The sequence below is a fragment of the Pangasianodon hypophthalmus genome, chromosome 12, assembly GCF_027358585.1.
Source record: "Pangasianodon hypophthalmus isolate fPanHyp1 chromosome 12, fPanHyp1.pri, whole genome shotgun sequence".
Lineage (NCBI taxonomy): Eukaryota > Metazoa > Chordata > Actinopteri > Siluriformes > Pangasiidae > Pangasianodon > Pangasianodon hypophthalmus.
In genome coordinates this window covers 19822672-19835030 of record NC_069721.1, presented here as the reverse complement: position 1 = coordinate 19835030, position 12359 = coordinate 19822672, and the positions used below count along the sequence as shown (strand labels likewise).

The 12359-nt window shown below is 35.5% G+C and overlaps 1 protein-coding gene across 1 annotated transcript in view; it reads left to right on the top strand.

Moving 5' to 3' along the window:
• The first annotated feature begins 4576 nt into the window (after positions 1–4576).
• fdxr (ferredoxin reductase) overlaps positions 4577–12359 on the top strand; it is a 31034-nt gene continuing 23251 nt past the window's right edge. The window contains exons 1-2 of the mRNA XM_034309278.2: positions 4577–5136; positions 6478–6572. Of these exons, the coding sequence (XP_034165169.1) occupies positions 5046–5136; positions 6478–6572 (186 nt within the window). The 5' untranslated portion in view covers positions 4577–5045. The remainder of the gene's footprint in view (positions 5137–6477; positions 6573–12359) is intronic.

The window sequence follows — 12359 nt, the reverse complement described above, 5'->3', positions numbered from 1 at the left end:
CTCTCTGATTTGATCATGTTTCTAGTTTTCCCGTCTTGCTCTTGCCTGCCCTCGTTTATGTTGTATGTACATCACCTAACCCTTTCCTGGATTTTGACACTGTGTATGGATTACATATTGGTTTTGTTTACAACCTTCAGTAAAGCCCATTAAACCTGCACCTGTGTTCATATCTGCCAGCTGACAAACACTCTCTACCACTCACCTTTTTAGCCTATACCATTCACCTCAGGCCAGGAACAGCTTCCCCAGTTGTGAAAATGTGACAGCAGGGCTGTGTGACTGTGACTTCCCCCCAACTGGAATCTTGTAAAAAAAAAAGAAAGCTCTGAGATGCTCAATAATATGCATGGCTCCTCCAGGCTACAAAATGTCCTTTCAGCTGTTAAATACCAATAGGGCCAGAGTGACTTGATATGAAAAGGCAATCTGTCACAAGTCTGTGATAAAATCTTAACAAAAGATACAAAGAAAACTGCTCCTTGAGGCACAATCTCTAGCCTTGTAAGACAAAGTCATTTTTATTTCTGCATGCTGAACTGAGATTTGTTCATAAAAGAGGCTGTCAACTGGGAAACATGTACAGTATGTGCCTATTGTACATTTCAATGCTATTTGTTATTTAGGAATTCTAAAACCTGCAAGAACTGGATTTTGTAACTTGACCCTGCACCTTGGTTTCATTTGTGGAAGATGCATTGACAACAGAGCTCCAGAAATACTGTTTGTCAAATCAAATTGAAATGAAGTGCTTAATAAAGAGATTCCCTAGTTTTTTCTGTATTTTATGCTTAAGGTAATTTTTTTTCAGGGCACTTCTTTGGACTTTGGACCATGTATTTTGTCCCCATTTTTGAAAGACGTGGTTTTGATCTATTTCTAGGTGAGAAAATGAGTAGTTGGGGCTTGTAATTTAGTGTTGGCGGACCGTCTGGGTTCCCACTTCTTTTCTTATAAAAGTTAAACTTCTTTCCTTTAGTGTCAGTTCAGTTCCAGTCCACATGTAAGTTAATTTTTAAATAATTATTTAGATACACTGACAATATCTGTAACTCTAATAAATTATATAAATTATACTCAGTGTGAGCAATAAAATAGCAATAAAATACAATAACCAATTGTTTTGAATAATAATTACGATAAATTATTAATTCAAAGCAAGCAACAACATTAAGAAGACACTTCACAACCTTTAAATCTGTAACTATTATACTAACAGTGACATAAACAATCAAACAAACAAACAAACAACTTTCTAAACAAATGCTGTAGTCACACCGAAAGTTCAGGGAAACTGAGAAACTAAGCAAAAATGAACAAACTGAGAAGTAAAAGAGAGCACAGAATGGGAAGAGAGATTGTCACCAGACTGCGGGTAAAACATGTGAGGAACAACTGTATCAGGAATATAATTAAATTATTCATAACACAGCATAAAGTACATTCCCGTGCAAAAGTATTGTAACAGTAAGAGCTGTTTTTGCTAAAGACTGAAGACATTTGGGTTTGAGATTAAAAGGTGAATACAAGATGATGGATCAGAATTTCTGCATTCATTTCCTGATATTTACATCTAGATGTGCTAACGAACTTAGAACATGTTAATGTGCTAACGAACTTAGAACATGGCCCCTTTGGTGGCAGATGGCCCAATATTTAGGTGAGCAAAAGTATTGAAACAGATAGTCTTAAAGTAAATTAAAGTAACTAACACTTAATATTTGTTTACATATCCTTTGCTAGCAGTGACTGCATCAAGCTGGCAACCCACTGACATAACCAAACTGTTGTATTCTTCTTTTGTGATGCTCTTCCAGGCTTGTAGCGCAGCTTCTTTCAGTTGTTGTTTGTTTTGGGGGGTTCGCCCTTCAGTCTCCTCTTCAGGAGATGAAGTGCTGCTCAATTGGGTTAAGGTCTGGTCATTGACTTGGCCAGGCTAAAACCTTTCACTTTTCTCTCCTCATGAAGTCCTCTATTGTTTTGGCCATGTGTTTTGGGTCATTGTCTTACTACATGATGAAGTTCCTCCCAGTTAGATAGGATGCATTTCACTGTAAATTGGCAGACAGAATGTTTCTGCAGACTTCTGAATTCATTCTGCTGCTACCATTATGAGTTACATCATCAATTCAGATTAGTGAGCCTGTTCCAGAAGCAGCCATGCAAACCCAAGCCAAGATATTACCTCCAATATGCTTGATTGATGAGCTTGTTTCGTTCTCCACACTTTGACCTTTCCATCACTTTGGTAGAGGTTAATCTTGGTTCCAGAACTTTTGTTGCTCATCTCTGTATTTCTTTGCAAGTTCCAGTCTAGCCTTCTGATTCTTACTGCTGATGAGTGGTTTGCGTCTTGTGGTATGGCCTCTGTATTTTGGCTCACAAAGTCTTCATTGAATGGTGGATTGTGATACCGTCACCCCTGCCCTGTGGAGCTTGTTGGTGATGTTGGCTGTTGTTTTTGGGTATTTTTTTTTTTTTACAGCTATCACAATTTTTCTGTCATCAACTGCTGTTGTTTTCCTTGGCCGACCTGTTCCATATCTGGTTGTTAGTATACCAGTGGTTTCTTTCTTTTTCAGGACATTCCAAATTGTTATATTTGGCTATGCCTAATGTTTCTGTAATGGCTCTGATTGATTTTCCCTCTTTTTTCAGCTTAAAAAGAGCTTTTCTCCCAAAGACAGCTCTCTGGTCTTCATGTTGGTTTATCCTTTTTAACAACAAATGCGGTCTTCACAGGGGAAACCTAGGGCTCAAACCAAGGGTAGACATTCAGTGCTATTAATTGTTTAAACAATCAATTTAACAGGGCAAAAAGAAACACCAGTCAATCACATGTTCCAATATTTTTGATCACTTGAAATCAAAAAACATGGGTTCAAACAAAAGGTGCCATTTTTTAAATGTAAATATCAGGAAATTAAGGCAGTCAGATTACTCAACACCCTGCTGCCTCCCAATGCTCACCTGGGCTAGTCAAACACCTAACCCAGTAACTTTTATATCACGGAACTCGTTTTTGCTGCTACATTTGTGCTGCTACATCCCACAATAATTTACAGTTTACAGCCCATGTTCTGGGTATTTATTGTCTTGCACTAGTCTGACACTGTTGTGTATTTGCACTTCATGTAGTCTTGCGTACTGTTCTGTGTTACACCATGGTTCTGAAGAAATGGCATTTAGTTCCAATGTTTACAAGTTATATAGAGGAATTTCAACAAAAACTCTTGACTTGAAAGCTGAAATTCAGATCTACCATCTCATATTCATCTTTTGATTGCAAACCCAAATGTCTTCAGTGTATAGCAAAAACAATCAAAAACAGCAGCAATAATAATAATAATAATAATAATAATAATAATAATAATAATAATAATAATAATAATAATTATTATTATTATTATTATTATTATTATTATTACTATTATAGCAGGGCATTGTAGTCAATGTGGAACTTAACTGGCATCCACTGTAGCTTGAATAAGATGGGGTTAATATTCTCAGACTTTCTTAGTAGGGACACAGTCTGCTGTATTCTGAACTTCCTTACAAGGCAGCAGAACAGCCAGCATCAGTAAGCCAATCAAAGCTTTATAAGGGCATGGACAGGTTTCTCAGCATGATGTATGCCTAGCATATGCCTTACTGTTTCTCAGATGATAATATGCAGTTTTAGAGATGTTACTCAAAAGGGAATCAAATGATAAATTGCCATCAGGGCTGCTGGCATGGAGCAGGGATGCCAGCAGGATCAATAAACTCATTCACAAAACTATCATTGGACAAAACCTGGAGACATTTGAGTCAGTGAGGAATAGGAGGGCACTGAATAAACTGCTCTCCATCATGGCAAATCCACCTCACCCACTTCATGACACACTACAAAGACAGCAGTCATTTTCCAACAGACTCATTCAGCTCCGCTGCCATAAAGAACCTTTTAGGAAATCATTCATACCTTTCACCATAACACTGTACAACAGCTCATCTCTGTGCGAAAGGTGAACACACTACTGCACAACCATCTGTACATAGTGTTTATGTCATACATATGTTGTATATATTACTCACTGTTATTTTTGCACACCTCTTTTTATTGCTTCTTTTTTCTTTTATATTATCTTATATTATCTTTCTATAATATTACTCTTTTTGATATTGTACATATCTTTATTTAATAATCAGTTTTTTTTTTTGTTGTTGTTGTTGTTTTTTTTAATCTGCTTTTAATTTTATTGTTATTCTTTATGCTGCAGTAAAATAACAATTTCCCTTGCAGGATTAATAAAATCTATCTATCTATCTATCTGTCTGTCTGTCTGTCTGTCTGTCTACCTACCTACCTATCTATGGATTTATTACTGAATGGCTTCTACACAGATAGTGGTGTGATCAGATCACAAATAGAGACAGATAGACGTGTAAATCTGCATTCACTTCCCTGCCCTGTGACCTGAGATAAGAAGACGAGGTCTTCTTGTGTCCTTGTTTTGACATGTTTTTAGCCTTGAGCCTTAATTCAAGGCCAAACCACAGAGGAACCTTATCACTAGGAACCTTTAAATCTGAGGCGTCGTTGAACACGGATCGTTTTGAGCGGCGGACCTGTTTGTGTTATGATGCTTACACTGAGTGCTTCAATTTCTAATTTTTAAAAAAAAAATATTTTGCATGTACATTTCGTTGTTTGTGGTATTCTAAAGTGGCAGGTTGGCAGTCTGCATGAGCAGCTGTAGCCTTGAAATGGCCAAACACAGTGCCATGCGATTGTTTTAAACTTTAAACCCCGATCAGTCGAACAAAGTCCAGTTTAGAGAGAGATGCAAGAGTGAATGTAACTGTAGCAGAAGAATCGGTTCCAGGCGCAAATCTGATGATCATGAAAGGATATTAGCGGTTTAATATTAAAGCTGAGACAGTGCAATGCTGCAAAAATATTAAACAGAGGGGGAACCGGATCCATAAGCAGCTTATTATCTGGTGCTACGAGTCGTTGATCAGCAAAGCAGCTCATTCATTCACTTCCTGAATGTATAAACATGAGGAACATAAAGAGATCCTTTCTCGCCATGCACAATCTGCTGCAGACATCAAGATGTCCAAGATGTCCATGTGTCCTTTCATCATCAGGTAAGTTTGCTGGAAGTTTTATTCATGCCAGTTTTTGTTTGTTTGTTTGGGCATTTAAAATAACCCTCATCTCCTCCTCAGGAGTTGATTGTTTTGTGTATGAAATTATTAAAATCCATCATTTTGTGTGTGTTGCTTAGTTTGATTTTTGTTTTGTTTTTGTTGCAGCTTGTGCTCATTGCATTGATACTGTTCACTAGGCTTATGGCATGAGCATGCAAGGGTTCAAAGTACAGATACTGATCTTGCACACACATGATGCCAAGCCTTTAAAAGTTGCTGCAATGTTTTGCACACACTATCTAAGTTTTGAAAGAATAGGCATGAAAGAAACAGAAATAGCAACAAATTATTTTTAGAATGGACCTGTATAATGTTCTATATAATGAACTAACTATATCATGAACTATAAGGAATTTCCTTGTTTCACAGTTGCACTATATGACTACATAGGACACAGTTATAGAAGGGAAATGATTTATAATCACGCTATCCTGCTGATGCATTTCCTTTTGAGTCTGGTTCCTCTCAAGGTTTCTTCCTCATATCTTCTCAGGGAGATTTTCCTTCCCACCATCGCCTCTGGCTTGCTCATTTAAAATATATATCCTGAATTTATATATTTCTGTAAAGCTGCTTTGTGACTATGTCTGTTGTTAAAAGCACTATATAAATAAAATTGAATTGAATTATTTTATAGCGTTTTACTATTTATGAAGCTGTGCTTAAGAAAAGTGTATTAATGTAATAGAGTGAAGCACCTTTATAAACTATGTCATGTCTTCAGATCATCTAGTGCTGGTCTTATCAGTGTTCTACTTTCGAAACGTAAAAAGAGCGGTGCAGCAGTGTGTTGCTTTTATGCACCACAGATCAGGAGCACATTACCATTAAACTTTCCTCAGGCTCCACTGATCACTGACCTAAAAATGAACAAATAAATGAACAAATGAACAAACCAAAAAAAAAAAAAAAAAGAAACATGTTTTATTTTGCTTTCAATTTTAACTAGCTTTTATTATTTGCTTTACTTTTCCTGGCATGTTTCCTTTACTTTACTTTTGTATTATTTTAATTATTGTACTTTAATTCTTACAATAATACTTTAATTTTTTTATATTTTATGCTGTTATTTTCTTCTCCCTGTCAATGCTATAATAATAATAATAACAATAATAATAATAATAATTGTTATATTATTATTATTATTATTATTATAGCAGTGACAGGGAGAAGAAATTATTCTTCTCCCTGAAAATATTATTATTATTACTATTATTATTACTATTATTATTACTATTATTATTACTGTTATTATTATGTGCTTTGCTTCCTTTTCAGCACAAAGGCTATTCTCCACATGTGCCTCAAGTCCAAAAGTGTGCATCGTGGGAGGAGGTCCTGCTGGCTTTTACACAGCTCAACATCTCCTCAGGGTTAGATTTCACTTATAAAACAATATCTTATCTCTGTTAAATCCTTTCAAAGCACTGGAAAGATTCCCTTTCATTATCGTGTTAATGCCTGTGACTTATTTCCTTCAATTTGGTGTAGTGTTGGCATGATGTTTGTTCAGAGGAGAAAATTGGGAGTTGTGAATGTGAGGATCATGCTATTATACATGTTGCATTTTCAGTGTTGCATTGCATAGTTTTATAATCTTGATTAAGCCTAAGCCAAAGTAACTAGTTCATTGTACGTTTGTTTGCCCAGACTGTGTTTGTTTGTGTGCGTGAGGGAAAGAGAGAATGCATTTTGGAATGTTATTTACCCACAAAAAGATAGGAACAGAATTTATTTTTAGAATGGATAACATGGGCAGAGGGTGAACAACTGACAAAGTCTGCCCAAATCATGATCAAGGTCCATATTTATTAGGGAATTTCATATGAACATGATAAAAAGACACAATTAAATAACAACTAAATAATGTTTATAGAGATATTATGTCAAATAAAGAAGTACAATTACAGGAAGCATAATGTATCAAACCTTTACATACACAGGTCGAGAATAAGGCATGACCCTTATGAATGGCTGTTTATTTCGATTATATCTTTAAAGGAGGTATTTGCACTAAGTACATAGGATTTCTCAAACCTAAATTACTGAAATACTACTCATTAAATGCTATTAGTAGAAGGGGGTGGGAAAGGACCGACAATGTTGGCTTTCACTTCTGTGCTGCTGACACACAGTCATTCTTTTCAGTTTGGACAGATTCAGTGGCAGAGGTTCACAAAATAGAGACAATGTCAAACAAAGAACACATTTGGAAATCAAAACATTTGTTTTCTCAAATCTGACACAGTTTTGAGGGAAACAAGATATTGGAGATGAAATAAAATATGGCTGGACTTTTCACTTTGAATTGTGAAAAACGACTTAATCTAATTGGTTAGTGTTAGTTTTCTCTGCACCCTCATGTATTCTGATTTATTTGACAATTGGACAACATTTGTAGGCATCCAAAAGTCATTCTAATGGAAAAGTTAGAGAAAAACCAGAATTATCTCTTTTATCTTGATTGACTGACTGTGCATGATGAGACAAGACACATGAAAAAGATAAAAAGATAAAAGAAGGTTTTGGTTTCAAGATGACTTTGTAGAAATAAAATGTTAGATGAATAGAGTCATGTGCCCATCATGGGCACTTCACCCAACTGATGCAGGAATGCTGTGTATCATAAGGATCACTGGTGGAAGATATTTTTCTTACACGTCCCTAAACTTTAGAATAGTGTATTAGAGAACATTAAGAAACACACCGTAGTTCTGTTAGTATGGCTTTAACCTGATCTGTTTATAGTTCATGGGTCCTTTATCATATTTAATACAATTTTTAACCATCTGTAGTAATAGTCATACTTTGATATATCCAGCTATAATCTTCAAGAATGAGGAAAATATTGAAAACAATTACATTTACAAAGCTAAGGTATGTTATTGAAACTGATTAGAGGGATTTTTTTTTTTTACTTTAATTCTAAACTTTTTGATGAAAGGTAATAAAATTTTCCCCAAATGTCAGAATATTAGGACAAACAAATCATGTTATTTGTTACAAGTGACTGTGGAGAAATTCAGTGCTGTATAACAAAATGAAACAGGAACATACTGTGGTCTGAAAAGTTGATGAACAACTTAAAAAAAATTGTTTCAGTGGCCTGTTATAAGAATAACTATGTCATTGCTGGTTCAGTGACAGTAAAAACAAAGATGCAGCTGGTTTTTATCTGTGGATCTCGCTGGCCAAGAATAACTTGTACACAGAAGATATAGTCAGAAAGCAAAGCTGGCCATAACATTTGAAAAGGACAGGTAAAGGCTATTAGTTGAAGTACACTCGCTTCTGGATTTTCATGTGCCTGAAGTTACTGTCCTGCCCTTGGTCTCCCGCTGTCTGTCAAAACCTCTGGACCTGAGGTCCAGTGATGCCTTCTGGGAACAAGCAAAGAGGGGGTTTATGAGGCTTAAGCATGCATAGGAGCCAACATGGACACCTGTAAAATGTACAAGCTGTAAATTAGTCAAACAGATGCAACCACATGTAGAGGTCTGAAAACTGAATACTGAAAAATGAAAACTAAAACAACTGTCAACTTGTTGCAGGTATTTTTTTAAAAATTTGACTCACCTGAAAAATATGTTACAAAATATGAATTTTTTTTTTAAGTTAAAGTAAAAAAAGAAAAACTAAAAAAAAAAAAATTACCTGCAACAACTTGACACTTTTTTTTGTTTGTTTTTCAGTGTATAATTTTTATTATTTGTAGTAATATTCATAATTTATGGATAAATTATTAAAGTGAAAGAATTAAGGAAAACCTTGAAGAAATATTACAATTAGAAAGCCAACATTTCACTGAAAACAATTTTTTTTCTGTATTTGTGATTTTGGACTTTAAAATTAAACTTATCGAAGAAAGGTAATAAAATTCACCCCAAATATCAGATTATTAAGATAAACAAGATTTTATCTGGAGATAAGTGACTGTGGAGAAATTCGACTGTGTCAAAGAAAATGAAACTGGAATATAATTTAACAATAATGGGAACAAAATGGGACGGTTGTCCTGTTTTCCTGAATAACACTGTTATTGTTGAATTTTATTCAGTACCTGTTTGAGAAAGAAAAGAAAGAACAACAGTATAGGGCAGTGAAAGAAAGATTTATGATGCTTAAGCATGCAGAGGAGCCAACATGGACACCTTCAAAATCTAAAAGCTATAAATCAATCAAATAGAAGCAACCATGTGTAGAGGTCTCATAAGCTATCTCTTTATTCAATCCATATCCAATCCATGTTCTATTCTATGCATTTCAGATTAGGTTTCTGCATAATATTGCCATGCAAACCATGGCAACTTCATATGACTTACTTTCTTGGCACACACAGTCACATTATGTGCAAATATGTTGGCAAAAACCACTGTGAACATGTGCACATGATGCTGGCTCATGTTCTCAGGCTCACAGACACAGCAGTGTAATCTGGCTCAAATCCTGAGAGTTGAGGATGGAGAATGAAGGTCTGAAGGTACAGCACAGGAGGAGAGTGCTTTCATAAAAATCCAGACAAATCTGATGATGCCACAGCCATCTGTGGCTGGGAACCAAGTGGGCTAAATTGGCCGTGCGCTCTGGGTGGGAGGGACTCTCTCCTGTCAATCACAGTGACACTAACCATCTGTGAGGTCATGTTATGGAGATGAGGGCAGATAGTGTGTTACGGTGTGATGCAGCATGATCAGTAGTTCAAAAAGGTGCGGTTGGCTGGCTTCACATGTCTTGGAGGAAACATGAACTAGCCTTCACCCTCCTTGGCTGGTAGCTGTTAGCTAATGCATGAGAATTGGAAATGGACCAAATAACACAAGAGAAAAGTTTCAGGCACAAATGTTATTTCCCGTCATGTTGTACTTGGCTGTAGGAAGAAAAGAAGGAGAAAGCATTTGGGAAGTAATTAGACACTGTGATGTTGACAAAAATGAGACCAGGAAGCGCACTCCTTTAAATTACAGAGCACAGTAAAGCTGTGTAATTTACCTCCCACACAACTGCACACCCATACAGGCCTCTACGCTTCCACCACAGAGCTGGCCACAGGCAGTAGATAATTGGGATTAAATGTCATATCTACCCAAAATAGTCCATAATGCTAAACTGAGGGGGAAAAAGATCAACCAAACCCTGATTGATACTTTTCCAGAACTATATCCTGGACTTGTGTGTTAGCTCTATGGTTTTCACAATGCTGTTTGTTTAGGTGTGTTCTCTAACTAACTCTGAGTTCTTCCAGGAACAGGTGTATTTATATGGAGACACGTGACACTTGAATTGCACACAGGTGGAATATGTTCAAATAATTATGTGATTTCTGATGGTAGCCGGTTACTCCGTAACTAATTTAGGTGTTTCAAACCAGCAGGGGTCAATACTTATGCAGTTGCAACTTTGACATTTTTTATTTGTAAATAATTTTGCTAACTATATTGAACACCCTCCCCAGTTCAGTTTTTTGACTTATGTTGTGATGGTTCGTGACTTAAAGCCCATATGAATGGACTTTGGTTTAACTATTATGATTTGACTGAATTGTGAAAAATGACATTATGTAATTGGTTAAAATTTTGCTCTGCTCCCTCTTGTATGTTGATGTATTTGAAAATTGGAAGACATTTTGAGGCCGTCATTTTGACGGAAAGGTTCCAGAAAAAACAAGAATTATCTCTTTTATCTCCTTTATTGTTTAAATGTGCACAGTAAGTCCAGGGACATGAACTGAAGGTGTTGTTTTCAGGTTGACTTTATAGACACATATAGACATTTATAGACATATAAAAGGTCATATAATGTTGTATTAACATAATATAATTTGAGTAACCTGGATTTGTTCTGGTCTGTTTGTAGTTTGTGAGCCTTTCGTCTTACTTGAAACACTGAAAAATGAAACCTAAAACAACTGTCAACTTTTTTTTTTTTTTTTTTTTTTTTTGGCTCACCTGAAAAATATGTTACAGAATATGATTTTTTTTTTAAGTTGAGAAAAACTATTTTTCAGCGTATAAATAAAAAACCTTGAAGAAATATTACAATTAGAAAGCCAACATTTCACTGAAAACAATTAGAGATTTTTTTTTTGTTTTACTGTATTTGTGATTTTGGACTTTAAAATTAAACTTATCGAAGAAAGGTAATAAAATTCACCCTAAATATCAGATTATTAAGATAAACAAGATTTTATCTGGACTGTGGAGAAATTCAACTGTTTCAAAAAAAATGAAACTGGAATATAATTTAACAATAATGGGAACAAAATGGGACGGTTGTCCTGTTTTCCTGAATAACACTGTTATTGTTGGTTTTTATTCAGTACTTGTTTGAGAAAGAAAAGAAAGAACAACAGTATAGGGCAGTGAAAGAAGGTGTTTATGATGCTTAAGCATGCAGAGGAGCCAACATGGACACCTTTAAAATCTAAAAGCTGTAAATCAATCAAATAGATGCAACCATGTGTAGAGGTCTCATAAGCTATCTCTTTATTCAATCCATATCCAATCCATGTTCTATTCTATGCATTTCAGATTAGGTTTCTGCATAATATTGCCAAAAAACTTTAACTAAAGTATAAACTTTAAACCAGTACTTTCCTTCTTCTGTCCATTTACTACCATGCAACTCCAGATCCCCCCCCCCATCTTCATATGACTTCTTTTCCTGGCACACACAGTCAGTGTATTTTATTTGAGAATGCGGGATCTCATTGCACATGAATAAGCTGTGTAGAAATAATATGACAGTTAGGCGAAAGAGAGAAGAGAGAAAGAGAGAAGCTTCAACCATGAATTTGATAAAAATAAAAATTAAAAATCCCTCCTTTCTAGAAAGTTGTACTTACATCCCAATCTGAAGGAAGAAATGAAAAAAACAGATTGGGAAGTAAAACCTTTAAACAATGGGTTTTTTTTTCTTTTTTTTTTTGAAACCAGGAAGCACACTCCATGCGCTGAGGTCATAATATCCACATAATAAACAGCACAATAAAAGCTCTGTAATTTACTACCTCTCACAGAGTTGCATACCCATACAGGCCTGTATCCTTTCACCACAGAACTGGTAGTGTTGCATCCTTTTCTTTTTAGTCCCTTGATTTTCATGATGCTGTTTGGTCAGGTGTGTTCTCCAAGGCAGTGTATATGTATGCTAACATCTCGGTG